We start from the raw sequence: 18513 nt of genomic DNA, 5'->3' as shown, positions 1-18513 counted from the left end.
ACAAGGGATATAAAAAAGCCTTGGTTAACCACACCTGCACACAAGCCCTGTACTGAGAATGGATTTTTTTTTTGCTCAAAGAATTAAGAATTTAAAAAATAAAAAAGAGATTTTCCCTCACAGTAAAATGGGGATAACAATTTTATACAGAGGGCTGAAATGTGTTGTTATAACAGTACACTGGCAACTTCATTGCTTTTTTTTTCTTTTCAAGAGAGCAAAGCGACACACTTGGCTTCACATTTGAATATAGCAAAATACTGCCTAGAAGTCAGAAAAGTACACATTATGCTGAAATTGTCTTTTCAAAAATGAGGATAAGATCATCCTCCAGCAACCTGCTTTTCCATCCTAATGTCTCATTTATTCTTTTTTTTGTTTTGTTTGTTTTTTAGTGGCTGGTTTTATGGACAGTAGGCTGACAGCAAAGGGAGTATGAGAGACATGCGGGGAAGGACCACAGGCCAGATAAGCACCTGGTTCACCCGAATCGAGGACATGAGTCGTGTGCGCTAACCACTGCTCCACCAAAGCACCCCCAGTTTCATGGGTTTTTATGATAACACTTAAACAATTTAGAATGAAAACTTGACTTTGATTTTATTTATTATCAAAATCTGTGAACACATGATCAAATACCAAGGCTCTCAAATAAATCCCATGTTTTTTTTTACCTTTAAGGGGAGCTAAATCCTGCACAATTAAATGGAAAATATAGATATTTATATATATCAGCAGAAAGAAGAAATTATGTTCTAGGATAATCCTAGAACACTAAAACTCAAATATATAGGTGATATTTTTTTTACACAATATATAATTGCAGTAACATAGAGAATGTAGTCACGTGATTATCTATGAGATAATACCAAGGTTGGATATTAGTTTTGTATAGTTATAAATAATATCCAGTTTTAGCCCAAACCTTTCAGCTGTCTCAAGGATTGACTTTTTCACTCTTACTGTTAGAGGAATTATGCCTCTGAAACAATGATAGAGTAACTTGATAAGACGAGAGTTAAAGTTACAAAACAGCAAACACCTGAGGTCTCAATTGAAAACGTGACGACACTGTAAGAGAAAATGAATGGGATCAACTAAAAAGGGAACTGCACCAAAAAAAATACATAGATAAAGATGCGCTGCATATGAAACATGTATACTAAAGTTTAATGTGCTCAAGGGGAAAATGTCCTTTCTGAAGAAGTACAATTATCCCTTTTTGCTTTTTGCACTAGTTGCCTTTGTTCTGTCAGTAAGCTGTAAGGAAATGGGGTTAAGAGAGAGAGTATAAAATCCATACACAAAATTCCATAAACGGGAGGAAGCATACTAGGCTTGCTGAACAACTGTCATTATTTTCTAAAGTTATACTAAACAGAGGAGACAAAAGCAGTTGAATCAGACAGACTAAGAATTTCAGTAGACAAAGAAAGTGCCTTGGGAAGAATCTGGGACAGGGGGAGTAAGAAGGAATGTTGCAGTGGGAAAACAATTTGATTACATTTATGGGTTCTTATTTGACACCTACTTGACAATGATTTTCGCCACAATGAACATAACAGTTTTATAGGGATTTGCTAAAACTCTCCCAGATTAGCTTGGAGAGAACTACATGGTTGAGGCAAAAAATACTCTTGCATTTTGTAGAGACATTTTTACTCATACAAGCAGAAGCTTCAACTATGGGTCAAACAAGTGCATGGTTATTTACAAAAGCACTGCTTACTGTATTATTCCAGCTTTAAGAGGCAGCAGTAAACATGACAGAAAAAAAGGTAGCATAGAGCACAGATCACATATAGGCTTCCTAAAAATTCCATCATTGGTCCACTTTTCTTAAATATACCATAAGTCCTACATATTCTAGAATTGTATGGCAATTCCTGTCATGCCAATGCTAACCACAAACAAACTTTGATCTGTCAACTACAGACACGTGTGGATAGCCCCATTTACACTACCCTCTAAAAACTGACCCCTGCTGAGGTTGGATCAGTTAACCGTGCCGAGCTTGGTTACTTATGACCATTTACACACCACTCTAGCACGGTTCCTCGCCTCCTAGTGATGATCTATGGTACTACTGTCCTCTAGAGGTAGACAAGCACATCAACATGGTGGCGCCTGTGACTTTCAGGAAGCTTGGTTATAACTGTGAAATTTAGTTTGCAGAGTCCAGCAAAAAAGTAGTCTTTGTCGAATTTACTTGACAGAGTTGACTTTTGGGAAGTGGATATGACAAATGATAGTCTAATCAGGGCTTACAGATGCAGGAAACAACGACAAACGTTGAGGTTCATCACACTGCTAAGCAGAATCATAACTGGAAATCGTGTTGCAAGCTAGGGAAGCTAGTATTTTTATGAATGTCAGAAATTTCATGATTACGGAGGCTGACTGTAAGGAGATGACGCCGCCTGCTTATGCGCTCTTTGTTATCCAAGAACCGTGCCAGAATTGAACCATGCCAAGCCCTACTGTGCAGCTAGTTCCATGTTTGCGCAGTTCAGTTGTGTCTGGCACGGTCCAGTTTGGTTTTGCTTGCCATTTACACTCAAAAGTTATTTCACTTACCATGCTCAGACTGATATCGATTTGGTTTCAAAAGGCTGGTGTAAATGGGGCTAATAGCTCAGTTTCTCAAGAAAAAAATTGTAAATGTGGGGGTGAAATTTTCAACAAGCCTAACAAATGTGCATGTTTTTTTGCCTCAACAATGCAAGGTTAGAGATCAATACTTGGCTACACTCATGACCAGAATTCATAAAAAGCAATCAGTTAACATTAACTTAGTAGAATTCCAAGCAAATGTCCAAAACAGTGGTGTCCAAATTCAGTCCTAAGGGCTGCTGTCTGCCATGTTGAAATTGGATTCAAAAACGAAAAACAACAGCAGATTAAAAAGCTAAGCTGATCTAAAAGGAACAAGGAACTAGCAAAATCCTAGAAATTTAGTGGAGGGAAAGCATGTAGTGTAAAGAGAATCCTGAGGGATTGCGGTATAAGGGACCAACAGGTGTTGGACTGGTAAAAGGAGCATTACCGGTACAAATCAGAACAATCTTAGATTAAAAAAATAGATATCTTCCAAGCTCCAAAAACCATCAACAAAAAAGACAAATTATGTGATTTTTAGGCCAGACAAATCAATGTGAAAATTGGGTACCAAATTTTGTAGAAATAAATTCTCCATTGTGTAGGTTAATGAATGAAGAAAATCTCAAAATGACATCATCATTGCAAAGGACTCCTGAAGCAGAGGAGACTTTTTGCAGACTCAAACAAAGCTTAGTCTAGCACTGCTAGAACCAATATCTTTAACTGAAGCATGTAAGTTAATGAAAGGGAAAGAGCAAACATTTGCACAGGTAGTCAGGATGCATTATCCCCAGTTTACACATTGGATAATACTGGAAAAATAGAGGTATGGTTACTTCCACAGAAAAAAACAGTTAAACATTTAACAGGTTTACTAACAGCTTTCTTAGCAGCTGTGCATTTACAAAGAACCATAGCTATATATGCAAATGTGCAGTAAAGGCTTCAGGGAAAGATCTCTTTAGGAAATACATTTGCAAATAAACAACAAAAGCAGCTGCCATGAGACAAATATAGTCATTAATTATAGAACAAAATACTAATCTTGATCTAACTATATTAGAGATATGCAAAAAATAATATCTCCACGACCAGAAAATGATGGTGGATAAAACATGGAGCTAAATTACAAAATGACATCTCATTGACTCGAATACAATCCATCAAACTAAACATACTTGTAGCGACAGTGGAGAGAGAAAAAAACTCCCTTTTAACAGGAAGAAACCTCCTGCAGAACCAGGCTTGGATTGAGCGGCCATCTGCTTTGGCCGACTCACAATTTCATGTATTTTCTGTCGGACGAAAAGACACAAAATCATGGTTCATCTGCAATGTCCCAATAGGAATGTGGGCCTCTGTATCAAACTCAATTAATACTGTAAAAAACAAATGGATTAGAATAACAATCAGTCCAATGGGTGTTGAATCCATGCATCCATCTGCTCCCCTTTTAACATCAAGGTCAGTAGAGCCACTGCCTATCTCTGGCAAACTATGGGTGAGAGGCAGGGTACACCCTGGACAGGTTTGCTAGACACACAAAGACAACAATACACACACACTCACAATTAGAGTGTGCACAGGGACAAAATGCAAACTCCATCAACAAAGACCCCAGGTTGGGAATCGAGCCTGGAACCTTGTTGCTCTAAGGCAACAATGCTAGAAACTACTCCACTGCGCAGCCAGGGTATTGAATCATTGAGTGTATTTCCTTTTTGATATGTTGGCCAGTTCATGTATTTATCCAAATTTGCACCACTGCAGATGTATAACATTTTTTTTATTAAAGACCAAGGCAGAAATCAAGCATTTTGTATGAAGAGCTACTCATTTGTTGCTCCAAAACCAGACAAACAGGACTCTACAACAGCATAAAAAAATATATACAATCTATGTTTGTGTAAACATGTGAAAGGCTGTGTTGCAGTCTAACAGAGCAGGGTTGAGGTTACTGGCAATTAAGAGACCAGAGAACAAAAGGTTTTCTGCAAGCATCCCATCTGAGTTGTAATACTTTAGAGTGTGGTCTGGAAGAAAGGTTTCAGAGAGATACCAGAGAAAAAGTATTCTTAGGAGGAAGCTCTTGCTCTTGTATGTGATTTTGAAGGTGTAAACCCTCTCTATTCTCCTGGATGCCTCATTGAAGTTTAGACATTTTAGGCATGTTATCTTTCCCACAAAAAAGCTACATCATGCATTAAATGAAGGGTTTCAGATATCTCCCTAAAGCACTTCTACATACAGTGTTATTGGAGACTGTGTCATAAAACATTCTGACTGAGGCCATGTTTTTTCCTGCATCTGCTGACTGGATTTCCTCTCTTTCAGTGTTTCTTAGCAGTAATCGTTAAAGGTCTTTCACAAAGCAATGCATCTGCACCAGCTTAGCAGAAAGAGTAGAACTTAAGGTCAGTCTGACTTCATGGGGTTTAATTAGCAGCATTATCATGAGGTGACCCAAAACAGAAAATATAAAACTTTATAACTTTTTTAAGAACTTCCCATGAATCTGTCAGCTAAATTTGTGAAAGATGTGTTTTTGGTAGAGTGACTTACCTGCAGCTCAAAGAATTTGCTGTATCTTCTGTAGATGACATGGGAGCTGGAGTCTGAGTAGGTAACATTGATAAGGTAGACCTAAAAAATGCGGCATAGACAAAAAGTGAACCCTGGTTAGGAATATTTAACCAAAGACAGAGCAAAACTTAATCTATTCAGACTAAACTTCAGAGGCTCTTGGATGTCAAATTTCATCTTCTTTCTACTTCTTTTCAGTCAGCGAATGAGCCCAGTTCAACAGATTTCAAGTACAGGTTTAATACATTCCTGTGTGGTGAATTAATTTTTTTTTAAAAGAATATATACATATAGGTGCATTGTAAAAAAAAATATAATAATAATTTCCATTTTAAGACACACAAGTCTTTCAAAGACAAACGATTGTTAAACAATGAGGAAATAACATTCATCTAAACCTTGTATATTGGATCAGGGTCATTATCTAAACATGATTAAATCACCTATATTAGAATCAATATGAAATCTGAATTGCTGAACTCAATTTCAAATCGCTTTTTGTGTGCTGTCAGAGGGCCCTGTCAAACCTTGCCGAGTTAGACAACATATGCCTGCCACCCAGAAACTCCTCAAAACCTGGCATGCGCTGAACTTTCTATGTATTTTTTCAATTTTGGGCATATACATAGTGTATTTATAACGAGTCCAGAGCGTATGTCCAACGACTGCCTAACTTATACATAACGCATGGCAGCGTAATGCCCATGAAATGATGTACAGGCATCATTTCATGGGCATTACGGAGCATCAGTTAAAGCTGCTCCCCTCTGGCACTCGGCCTGCATAAAAAAATTTATCTGATGGCGGTATTAACCTAGCTGCCATTTACCGCCCACCCAAAAAAAATAGAATAAATAAAAAGAAAGAAGAAAGAACTTTTGAAGTTGCATCAAATTGAGTGTCATCACTGCTAACCTTAACTTATGCCAACATATTTTGCCAGATGTTTTTGTACATCAGGCATACGCTGGTCTAAATCATCAGTGTGACAGGGGCTTTAGATACTAATGCCAATACTCATGGTATGAGCTAGGCTACACAGCAAGCCATGCCATTGTGTTTAGCTCAGTCAAGTTTTCTAAGTCACATTATTTTGTTTGTGTAGCTAAGCAATGTTTTCTCTTTAATTTTAGAGTTTTTTTTCAGTTCATAATCCCTCACTGAAAAGATACAATCACATGATTTTGCTTTGTACCATGACACTGTAGTTTCTCTATAGTAATTAGAGTTAAATGACTACCTCTAGAGGTGAATCAGTGGACTTATCTTGGTTGGTTAACTTTAACCCATAATTTCACAGAAGCTCTGCATAGAGATGTTATTGCCTTCTAACTTGCAGTCATAGGAACTATCTTCCTCAGAACTGTCATCAGTTGCACCCCTGCCAAGCCAGCATCAAACATGAAAATCAGGAAGTATAAACACACCTCAGTGGATTGATCAGATAGAATTGAGAAACAGTAACAGACACTGTTATCTGTTTCTGTATTCTAAATATGCTCCTAAACACTAATAACCTTTTTGATCCTTTTGTTTCAGACTTCTTCAGATAACGCTACATGTCACAGAAATGATTGATTACTCTATTCTTTCCAAAGTCTGAGGAGCACTGGAAGAGAGCTGGTTTGCCCTTTATGCCAATTTATTTTAATTATAAACCTTACCAAATTTACACTGCTTATTTTAAGATTCACTGACTGGTAACCTACTAGACTTACACTGAAAAGGATAATGTTATTTTAATCATTTTATTTTATTTTATTCCATTTTTTGTTTGTTTTTTGTTTGTTTTTTAAAGGAATTTTAAAAGTATGCTTTTTTAGGACTCTGCAGTTTGTGTTTAAGTATTGTCAAAAATATTTTACAACATATAATTAAACAATCATCTTTTAAAATATTCTGTCTACATTTAACATTTTTTTTAAACAAAAAAACAGTGGGTCTAGCAACACCTGCCACCAGGTTTAGCCCATTTTCTGACCTGAAACCTGGAGGTGTTTTTCTTGCAAATTTCCTCATGTGTATAGATTAATATCGTGACATATTTGAATAAAACATAATTTCCTTTGTCAGAGGTTTTCAACAATGGATATTGGAGTTATTGCACTTTGTTTGAAATTAAACCAAAAGTTTTGATGTATCAGTTTAGTTTGTGCTGACAGCCATGGTTATGAAAGGTGGTCAGAGTTCCAACAACATTTATGGGCCTAAAAGAGAATAAAATATGGTGCAACCTGGACTCTTCTATACCAATCTACCAGGCTGATGTAGAAGACAGCTGATGATTTGATATCAGATTAGTAAATTTAAACATGTTTCATATTTCCTTGAAGATGAATTCATCAAAGATTTTAACACTACTGTGCCTGTTACGCAATCCCATCAGATACTAACATTCAGTCATATATCCATTGTCATATCATCTCGTAGTTCTTGAATTATGCCTAATTTATCAAATTTTTTTGTACCAGATTTCTACGTTTATATCTATAGCGTGTGCTTATTAAAATGTACAGTCTCAATTTTAGTCTGTTTAACAGCAAAAACATAATTTTTTTCTGATTTAAACAGATATCAATTAATGTTGTAAGAACTTGAATCATAGAGCTATGTAAATAAAGCAGAACAACATTTTCTGCAGGTTTTATTTACAAATGATTAACAAGATAAAACATGCTATGAGCCAAAATATCAATGAATCATGTCTAGACATTGTATGTTACGGGAATTAACATTAGCTGTTTCCCACATAGGCAATATCAGCAGGAGGAAGGTGGGAGTTTATTAAAGGTACTTGCAACCTTCTCAGAGCACAAGCACACTGCTCTAACCATGAGGCCAACACTCCCCCATAGATGCAGTGTCTATAGAACTAAATAAAAATCTAATATTTGTATATTGAAAGCTAAGCAGGAACACCTAACAGGTGAAAACATAGGATTGTTTAGTGAGGTGTTTTGTCTGAGCTGTGCTTACATGAAAAGGGTAATGAAAGACAGTTTATTGCACATTCTCTGAAAGGTTAGTATTTCCACGGATTTTCCAAGGATAGATGCAGTGTCTATAGAACTAAATAACTAAATAAAAATCTAATATTTGTATATTGAAAGCTAAGCAGGAACACCTAACAGGTGAAAACATAGGATTGTTTAGTGAGGTGTTTTGTCTGAGCTGTGCTTACATGAAAAGGGTAATGAAAGACAGTTTATTGCACATTCTCTGAAAGGTTAGTATTTTCAAGGATTTTTGAGATAAGAAGTCTGTATGTCTTATCACCAGTTTATTATTTCCTTCTATAATCATAGAATCACAGTTAGATGGCACTACTCGGACTCATCTATCCGGAAGCTAAACGAGTAGAAGAGGAAAAAGATGGAAGTGTTGATGCCTCTTGTTATAATTTAAGCTTACTAGAGTAAAACATGCTACCTTTGCCATTTGTGCAATTTTTTGTGCTGAAAGCCCTAAAAAGAAAGGGTGACAATGTATTTGGACAAAGACATGGCTGAGCAAATGTGGTTCCTACAGTCTGTCAATTTTACAGGAAGAACTCCATTTTCATCTGAGAGAATGACAAAAAAGAATCCTTGTTTGAGCATGTGCACTGAGAGATTTGCCCAATACCACCTTACAACAGCCGACTGAATTTCAAACATGTTTGATTTTCTCTTGTTACCCCCTGTACACTACACAATGCACAATCAGGCTGAAACTCTGCCTGATCAAAAAATTTTTGCACGACTGGAGAATCGGCCCGGAAAGTGCAAAAAAAATCGTACAGTGTGTGCCCGGCTTAACAGACCATATCTACTTGCTTGGGCCTGCCAAGTCTACCCAGATTCCTCCTTTTCCAGGGTATGCAATGCACCACCAGGCGGTGATTGGTGGAGAGCGCCTCCCATCTCTTGATCTGAGCATCCAAGAAATGTGGCTGAACGTGAGAACATACAGCTAAAAAGTCAATCACCAACTTCCAGCCAAGGGTGTCCTGGTACCAAGTGCACTGATGGACATCCTTATGTGTGAACATGATGTAGTTTTTGGACAATTTCTGACTTGCACAGAAGTCATATAATTAAACACTACAGGGGTTCACATAAGTGTGAAATGAGAATTGTTTTCCCTGCTGCAGATTCTGTAAAAGGTGCTTGAACACATACAAGACAGGAAGTATTACCGAAACCTAAAAGTTATTGTGTATTTTGTAGGCCATCACAGCCTACAAAACACACAATAACTTTGTGTAACAGACAAATTCATCCTCTTTAAAGCTTGCACTGTTCAAATTATGTCTCTTTTAAATGGTTTTATTCCTGTTTCATGGAAGACACAAAACAGAGTGACATGACAATACAGAAGTAAAACAGAAAATGACACGATCAGTGAAATACAATAAGACAAATTAGGTGACACAAAGAAGATTATGAGGCTAGGGCGGCTTTTGTTACACCCTCATTTCCGCATACATCTCCATTCAGTTCTACTGCAGAGAATTTGTTATCTTTTGCACTTTGTATGCTCATTAGAGTGCTAGGGAAAACAGTAAATGTATTTTCGTAATCCAATTAAAAAGTAAATCTTGTTTTATCTAAATGCATTACATGCATACAGATATCCAAGTATTTCCTTAATTTGTTATTATGCAATGGCAAAGGGTGATCCATCTGAGCAGATGAAAACAAAATATGTATTATATTTGCTAATATTTCTGTATATCTGTATGGGGTTTTTTTGTATTTTGTAATTGGCTTACTGAAAATTGTATTTTTGGTTTGCACTCTACATGTAGCTGCAAAGTATATAAATAAAAATTTATGTGGTCACAAGCTGGTATGCATAAAGTTGGAAATGTAGTCTTGGTGCTGCAACATTATATCAAAGAATGACTGTGACCAAAACAAGTGATTCATCAGCATAACAAACAGGTGGCTTGGCCAATATGAGTGAGGGGGAATAAAGTTACATCCTGAAATAAGAAACCTCAAGTAGGTGTCAAAAAATAAGTGTTTCATTAATTTGGATGAAGAAGAATGTAACTAATTGCATTGTTGAAACAAGAGTTTTTCATTTTTAGTATTCTTTGAAAAAATTACACTTCACTGCTGAACTACAGTAATAGCGAATTAGAATGTTTGTAAACAAGATTTATTTGTACAGTGCCACTGCCATTTTGCAGCTTCACTGCCACATGTCCCTGGAAGGAAGTGACACTCAAACAGCAGGGACAAAAGACAAAGGGCTGCTTCTTTCCTCTCTCAAACCGGAAACACATTTCTATTTGCTTAACTCATATATGGTACGATTCTTTTTTGTTTCTCCCGCCTCCTTCCTCAAGGGGATTTCCCAGTCAAACCTTTCATCCGGCAACGACTCCCAGGAGAGCGAGTCTCTGCCCTATGTTTAGTAGCCTTGGAGAGGAACCCCTTCGAAGGAGATGGATGATGCAATTGATTTTAACCCTCAGGTTAATCACTTCAATTGAACCCAATGGACCCATTGATTTTTTTCTAATCCTGCTGAGAGAAGTCTGGTTCACTATTTTTAACTGCTTCAAACATTAAGAAAATAACAATGCACTATATTTACATTAACTTATAGCTTCACCTATATTCAAGCTACCTTATGATCATTTTTTTCCATACCCTAAAGGCATTATTGTCTTCCTTATTAAACAGAAAATGTTTTTAAACATCCTGCTTTGGAAAAAATGCCTATTCTCTTATATTTCCACTTAGTCCAAAATGCTATGCCAGACCAATGGGCTAAAGCAACGATGTAAGGTAGCCCAACGAATTATAGCCACTGTTGTGGCTCTATAAATAAGCTACATACTCCTATCTTTTCTCGATCTAGGCATGTTAAAGATGATTTGCAAAAGTTCACACCAAGCATATGAACATGGAAGAAAGACATTTTCAGTGATTTTAAATTTGGCATATGTGTTGGTGACAGCCAGCCTGGTCTCAGTATTTCCCATACTGTTGATATACAAGGATCTGAAAATATTACTGAGGTTTTTAGAGAACGGTCCATTCATAAATTATCTATACCCACTTATCCACACAAGGTTAGGATAAGGAAGTGTAGAGTGACTAGCCATCTCCAGCAATAAGGGGAGAGAGGCTGAGTATTCAAACAGGTAACAACAGACCAAAGAGCAATTTAGAGAACCTCCGTAAAAATTCAAAAAATATCCACTGGACTTGGTTTTCAAGATTTGAAGACGTTTCGCAACCTCTCCAGGAAGCTTTCTCAATTCAAATGTCTGGATCCGCAGTGAGTTAGAGTCTTATATGGACAAGGCCTTGTATTGCTTGGAAACATGCAAATGGTAATGATGAATCATAGACAGGTTCAGATATTACAGGCTAACGATGGAACTAAACGAGCCATTCATCGGTTACCATTTGCATGATTCCAAGCAATACAAGGCCTTCCATATAATACTCTAACTCACTGCGGATCCAGACATTTGAATTAAGAAAGCTTCCTGGAGAGGTGGCGAAACATCTTCAAATCCTGAAAACCAAGTCCAGTGGATATTTTTTGAATTTTTACGGAATGACTATGACCTGGATGACTGAGAACCTTCATCAGCAATTTAGAGAACCAAATAACCTAACCTGGAAGGAAGCTGGTGTAACAGACTGGTTACGAAAAGAGACAATATCAGATTATTGATATTTTTTTGTCGATGAAATTTGTCTGGTTGATGTCAGAGGTTAGATGAGGAGGAGGATGTCTCAATATGACAGAGAGACAAAAGTAGCTTCAATAACCCCTCATTGCACCCAAGGTGTGCAGAATACCATCTCCAACCACAGAGCAAATAACAAATGTGATGAGCTAAGGCAGTAAAAGAACAAACTGGGTGCCACTCCTGTTAGCCAAGAGCAGAAAACTATGACAAACATGTAAAGGGGTTCAAATTGTACAAAAACAAACTGGAGGAACATTGTCTCTTTTTAGGAATCTTTCAGCTCCAGCTTTCATAGTTAGTTTAGAATTGAGCAAAAACAACATAAAAGCATGGATCCACCCTGCCTTGTGTAAACAATGCAGGGAAGCTCTGGTGGTGTAATGGTATGGGGGATAGTTTCTTGGCACGTTTTGCTTTCCTTTGTACCACTAAAACAGTTTTTTAACACCAAAGCTTACCTGAATGGTGCTGTTAAGAATACACATCTTCTGCTCTATACATTTTTTGGTGTACCATGACGAAAAAAATTTAATACTTGATCTCAAAATATTTTTTTGAAACTGGCAATGACGTAAATGTACTTCAAGAGCCTCCACCGCTGACAGATCTCAAAATCAAGTCAGACAAGTCAGTAGCAACTGCTACACTTTGTCAAAATTGTATTAAACTTCTTTAACATCAGTCTGACTGAGGCTATCGGTAAGTTTAGGATGACGGCTGTGTTCTTCCAGCTATTCCGTGAAATATCAAGATCAATAACCATCTCACTGATTTAAAAAGCATATCTTCAATGCCAGTAAAATATGCTAGTCATAATACATTTGAAGCATTCAATACATCTAAGATTTCCTTGATGATACTATTCTTCCTGCTCTTCCTGTTGGTTCTCCTGTTGCCAAAGTGCATAAAGCTAGAGCATCAGAGGCTGTCTTAACAAACGTTGCAAGTGACTTGTCTGTGCAACAAGCAGGCTGTATGAGAATCTCTACAGGGTTATTTGAAGGGACATCTATTACCAACATGGTCAGGTAAATATTCAAGTTCTGTTTTAACTGTTGTTTAGAAACAATTTGTAGGCTAGAAAAGATTGTTTTACTGCTAATTTTATATATATATATATATATATATATATATATATATATATATATATATATATATAAAGGGTTTAACATGCCTTCGGCTTGAAGTTAGTTTAAAGTTTCTAATGATCAGAACGAACTTCCTTTTTTTAACCGCTATCTGAAAAATGCAGAAGTAATGTGATCCTAAATGTAATCATTATATACCGTAGATATTTCTTCTGACTAAACCGAAAAGCTTAACTTAAAACAAAACTTAATAGTCTTTAATAATAACCATGAGAGTGTTCCTAAATGTGCTGTGAAGCTGGACTGCAAAATTTTTAAGTGATACCCATTTTTCTTTGATTATTTCAGTAGAATCTTTAAAATAATAAAGTAAAGAATAAAAATAAGAAGCTTATTATTTAGACACATTGGGCCTTATGGAAGAACCGTTCCTAAATACGTTTTAAATCGTTTGTACAAGTTATTTAGGAGATTTCTAATCTTCTCTCAGGTAGAAACTAATTTTACAAGTGCTTCAGAATTGACGCAGGAGCCATACGCAATCAGTCCGCTGTTATCCAAAACTACTTTTTCAGTAAATTACTACCTTTTTTTATGTTTTATCTTTTGAATCTGACAAAAGTTACTGTAAAAGTACTTACAGTAAGAAACAGAAATAGTTCTTCCAATCCAACCAAGCCTAAAACAGAAAAAGTTTAGTCTGATTTAATGCCAGATTAATAAATAAAAAGATGTAGGCAAACATCTTCCTTGAAATGATTTGTTTTATAAATCTTGATCTTTCTAACTCGTGTTTAGAGTTATGCAACTCTTTTTAAATGACATATAAATATGTTGACATTTTCTTTTCTTTGTTTCTTTGATTTCAGACTTCAGAGACTAATAGACATCTGTGCCATGACTTCTTTGCTTCTTGTGGCCATGTTACTACTTGTTTTTTTCAATGATCCTCAAAACGTCTCATACCTGGACCTCAACAACACCGACTATCCAAGAGCTGCATATGCAGAACAAAATCCAAATGCCTCGCACAAAATCTACTCGCTGTTAAAACAACGACTTAAAGGGATAAAAGTTAATCAATCACAACGATGTGAACCAAACACAACGATTGCAAATGTCTCAGGCTTCGACACTTTTTCTCCAATGATTCAGGACTTTCTCTACTATCGTCACTGTCGCAGTTTCCCCTTATTACTGGACCTTCCTGAAAAATGCGGACGAGACGATGAACCCGAGGACGTCTTTCTTTTGCTTGTTATCAAAAGCTCCCCAAAAAATTATGAGCACAGGGAGGTTCTGCGCAAGACATGGGCAAAAGAGAGATTATACAAAGGAAAGATGATTCGTCGAATCTTTATTATAGGAACTGATGGTTTGGGTTTTGAGAAGGAGAAATTGAACAAACTTGTTGCACTGGAGCATCAGCATTACAATGACATTCTTCAGTGGGACTTTAAGGATTCCTTTTATAACCTCACTTTGAAGCAGATACTCTTCCTTGAGTGGATGGAGAGTCGTTGTTCGCAGGCTCGTTTCCTGCTAAATGGTGACGATGACGTATTTGCCCATACGGACAACATGATCGACTATCTTCAACACCTTAAAGATAATGATGGAAGCAAACATCTTTTTATTGGAGATCTATTAAAAATATCATATCCTAAAAGAGACCAAAGGAGCAAGTATTATGTTCCTCATGTAGTATATGAAAAAAATGTATACCCACCCTACTGTGGAGGTGGGGGATACCTTTTATCAGGCTATACAGCGTTGGTCATTTACAAAATGTCTGCAAAGGTCCAATTTATTCCTATTGATGATGTTTACATGGGAATGTGTTTGGCTGCAGTGAAACTTGAGCCCAAGTCTCATATGGGTGTGAAAACACTAGGATGGTACATTCCCTCAAAAAATTTTGATAAATATGATCCCTGCTACATGAGGGATTTACTTTTGATTCACAAATTTCCCCCCAAAGATTTATATTTCTTGTGGCATGAAGTACACAACCCAAGACTGCAATGTGACAAACTGTAAAAGGAAGTGAAGCAAAATTAAAAATAACTGCTTGAACATGACTCAAAAAAGGCTTACGGTATTTAAATCGTTAGCTCCCTGTGTAATCCTGGTTAGTTAGTTAGTTAGTTAGTTAGTTAGTTAGTTAGTTAGTTAGTTAGTTAGTTAGTTAGTTAGTTAGTTAGTTAGTTAGTTAGTTGGGGATTATGGGACGCATTTTCAGATAAAGTTTGAAGAAGAAGATAGCATGGGAAAATATTAACCAATGTTATAAAAAAAGTTTAATCCATACTGGGGCTGCAACTAACAATTATTTTACAAATAGATTAGGTATTATATTAGATTATTTTTCCAATTAATCGATTAATTGCTGCCCTAAGTGGGTTGCTCTGTCACCTAAAGGAGTATTTTACAGCCTCTATACTCCAGAAAATGATAAATCGATTACTAAATTAGTTGACGATCATTTCAATAATCGGTTAGTCATGATTAATCCGAGTAATTGTTTCAGCCCTAATCCATACCCGCTGATCTTTTTTTTCTTGTGATGGTCCTGCTATAGAATTTTGTCTAAATCTCCTTGATCCAGTATAACTCATGCCCTGATATCAAAAGAAATGTTACCTGCTAGTCTTCATAGAATTTTGTTTTTTATATTTGTTAAAATGTACTGAGCTGATTCTTGTATATTCAATCTTTATGTAAAAATAAGTCTATTTTGTTTCGTGTGTGTGCTTTTTAATAAAGCTCTTAATGTGTAGTGACACAGTTTATTAACCTGATCTCAGTGACACAGCACATTCTCAAATGCCATGAAATGCCTTTTTTTAAGTGGGTTTTCCATAGCTTTCTGGTAATTAATGTAAATTGTTATTGGAGAAGCTGCAAAGTGCTAACTGTTACACATGAGCACTGGAAACACAGGAGAATTTAGGAAGGAAAGCTGTTATATGCTGAACTAAAATAAAACTGATTATACCCAAGGAAGTTGACTGGAGACATGTAAGCTGTAATGACCTCGTCAAAGTCAAGACATAAATCTCTCTGAGAATCTTTTGCTAAAATTGAGCCATTCTATTCACATATACTTCTGAGTTAGTTTGAGTTATTTTGCAAATAAAGGTTTTGCAGACATTTAAGTCCATGTATGTGCAAATCTGATATATGGCCCAAGATACAGATACAGAGAAAGATGACAAGAAAATAAATAGGACTAAGTTGTACTACACTGAACCTACCACTGTTCAGTTTCTGTTGCACTGGAGGATAATACTCTTTGTCAAATGGGGGGCAAGAGACATACACCAAAGAATGAAAATAATTAATAACCAGGAGAAAAAGGGAGTTTATATTGGCATCGCCTTTAAAGAATAGATCAACTTTATTGTCATTACACTGTCACAAGCACAAAGCAATAAAATTCATTCTCTGTATTTAACCCATCCTGTTGGGGAGCAGTAGGCTGCCATTGTGCAGCATCCAGGGTGCAGTGTGGGGGGTTAAGGGTCTTGCTTATAGAACCAGAGTGGCAGTCCGTGGGAGTGGGGCTTGAACTCAGAACCTCTGGGATCCAAGCACAATGCCCTAACCATTAGGCCACCACTCCCCAACTGGAAAAGATTTTCTGAGGGAGCAACTTTGTTTACAGAGAGATTTTCCATGTGTTTCATAATTCATTTTAGCTGATATATCAAGGATGATTAACATTACTCTGTTCTTCCAGGGAAGAAGGTTATTTGGTTTGTTATCCTAAACTGAATGAGCTTGGATGCAACACTTATGAACTGCTGTTATTTTTCACAGCAGTCATAACAGCTCCTGAGCATATAGGCTTCTTTCAGCCCTGTTTTCAAAGAAATGTTACATGTGTTTTATTGTTTATTTCAGCTAATTTGACAAGGGTGAAGGTGGTTGATATGTCATCTCCTTACAGAAAGACTAGATTATCAAGAGAGCAATACGATTGATTACATTTTCAATAATTCCACGGGACTCCAGTCCAAAACTATGTTATTCTGTGGGGTTATAGGTAGAAGAAAGGATTTAATCTTTTAACCTCTCACAGTCAAACTAACAAAAGTTTGTAGAACAGCTGACATATTTTAAGTATGTTTAAAATGGTCGAGAATACAGTCTAGATTCAAGATTTTCTTTCTCCTGCTGCATAAAAACAAAAATGAATAAATATAAGCAATGTCACGCAGCTGTACTCCAGTGCAGATGTTCTGGGGAACTCATTATGAAGAGACAATAGCAAGGATGTCCTTATAGAAGGTTGCTTGCTCGATTGACTTTGGGTAAACACCATGGTGAAATATCCAGCCAAGACAATCTAACGTGTTGGATATCCCTGTTTAAAGATGGGAGAGACTGATCTGATCAGTCATAACGCACCATATAAGGTAAGATTACCTCCCCAATCATAAGATCGGGACATAAATCTGCACTATTATCTTGCAATGTGACACCTCCTTAGGCACTTAGGAATTTAGGCCCTTAGGAAAGGAAACCTTTTCTTTTTGAGATGTTTTCTGCAGGTCTTTGACCGGCATACAATCGTTGATGTGTTTATTCTAATTCCAGTTGGTTGTTGGCCTGGTTTTATTTAGTTTTAATCACTTTGTTTCTGTTTTAAGTTGCCTTGTTATGGCATCTCTAGCATAACGTGAGGCCCCGTGGTGGAGCCAGACGGTTAGTTGGGAAGAAATCCTTGCCACCACTGTTGCCATCATGCTGAAAACATTATACTGTTAGAATTTTACGAACATTTGCGAAAAAAAACAGAAATAATTTCCCAGCAGACTTGAATGCATCCTAATGCAGCACGCTTCTCCTAAACTTTTCCTTGGCTAAGCTGACATGCAGCGTCTCCCTAACAGAACAGTGACACACAGGATCAATGAAACACATTTCCTTTGCTGTTGTGTACATTTATTGGTACTAAATTAAACAAAGTGCTGTTTTAATTGGAAGTAAGGGAGACGCTGCACCACAGTGCTTGTGCTTAGTATTACCTATGAGTATTACTACTTCAATTACTAGTCTGATGCCTGGCTCTGCAGTCAAATTAAGTGGGTTGATGCTCAAAAGGAAATGAACCCACATGAAAAGCCTAGGGCACTTCAGCAACTTTCAGATGTTACTGTAGGTAGGCTTGCAGGTACATGGCGTTTAGAACTATGGGAGACAGGCTTCCAGTCATTTCTAGGATCTGGCAAGACATTTCACAAGAGAAGAATAGTGGAACCAGGAAAATAATAGAAAAATTGTCTTTTCACCCAAACTGACCTACAGTTTATAGGACTTTTCTTTACTTTCAGTAAAGTGTTTGGGGATGTGAAAATCCTGTCTGACATGCTCCGATCCAGAAGTTTTGAGCTGGTTAGAGCAATAGATCTGGTTGGTTCCCTTACAGACATGTTAAAAAGCTACAGAAGTGATAGTAAATTTGGTGAATTATGACGGAGACTGAAGTACTTGTGCACCACTGCAACATTGTCACTGAAGCACAAAACAAAAGAC

The 18513-nt window shown here is 36.8% G+C and overlaps 2 protein-coding genes across 4 annotated transcripts in view; one reads left to right on the top strand and one right to left on the bottom strand.

Moving 5' to 3' along the window:
* The window catches only part of LOC119790865 (SH3 and PX domain-containing protein 2A-like), a 97043-nt gene that overhangs the window by 74902 nt on the left and 3628 nt on the right, over positions 1–18513 (bottom strand). For both annotated transcript variants that reach the window (XM_038296598.1, XM_038296599.1), the window contains exon 2: positions 5164–5244. In XM_038296598.1, coding sequence (XP_038152526.1) covers positions 5164–5244 — 81 coding nt within the window. The remainder of the gene's footprint in view (positions 1–5163; positions 5245–18513) is intronic.
* On the top strand, positions 12763–15974 carry LOC119790866 (N-acetyllactosaminide beta-1,3-N-acetylglucosaminyltransferase 3-like). Of its 2 annotated transcripts, none has more exons than XM_038296601.1 (2): positions 12763–12907; positions 13842–15974. In XM_038296601.1, exon 2 carries the CDS (start codon positions 13870–13872, stop codon positions 15010–15012), a length of 1143 nt encoding a protein of 380 aa, XP_038152529.1. In that variant the 5' UTR covers positions 12763–12907; positions 13842–13869; the 3' UTR covers positions 15013–15974. The 2 variants fall into 2 exon arrangements, with proteins under 2 accessions (XP_038152529.1, XP_038152528.1); XM_038296600.1 differs by having other exon boundaries at positions 12766–12912.

This window comes from Cyprinodon tularosa, unplaced genomic scaffold (genome assembly GCF_016077235.1).
Source record: "Cyprinodon tularosa strain WSP-4 unplaced genomic scaffold, ASM1607723v1 ctg372, whole genome shotgun sequence".
Classification (NCBI taxonomy): domain Eukaryota; kingdom Metazoa; phylum Chordata; class Actinopteri; order Cyprinodontiformes; family Cyprinodontidae; genus Cyprinodon; species Cyprinodon tularosa.
This window is presented reverse-complemented; position numbering and strand designations above follow the sequence as displayed.

Bases quoted from the DNA above. Each gene is read 5' to 3' on its own strand.
- LOC119790866 (XM_038296600.1), top strand. From the start codon at position 12,860: ATGAGAATCTCTACAGGGTTATTTGAAGGGACATCTATTACCAACATG. The intron at 12,913-13,841 runs GTAAATATTCAA...CTTTGATTTCAG, and splicing joins TCTATTACCAACATGGTCAG to ACTTCAGAGACTAATAGACA.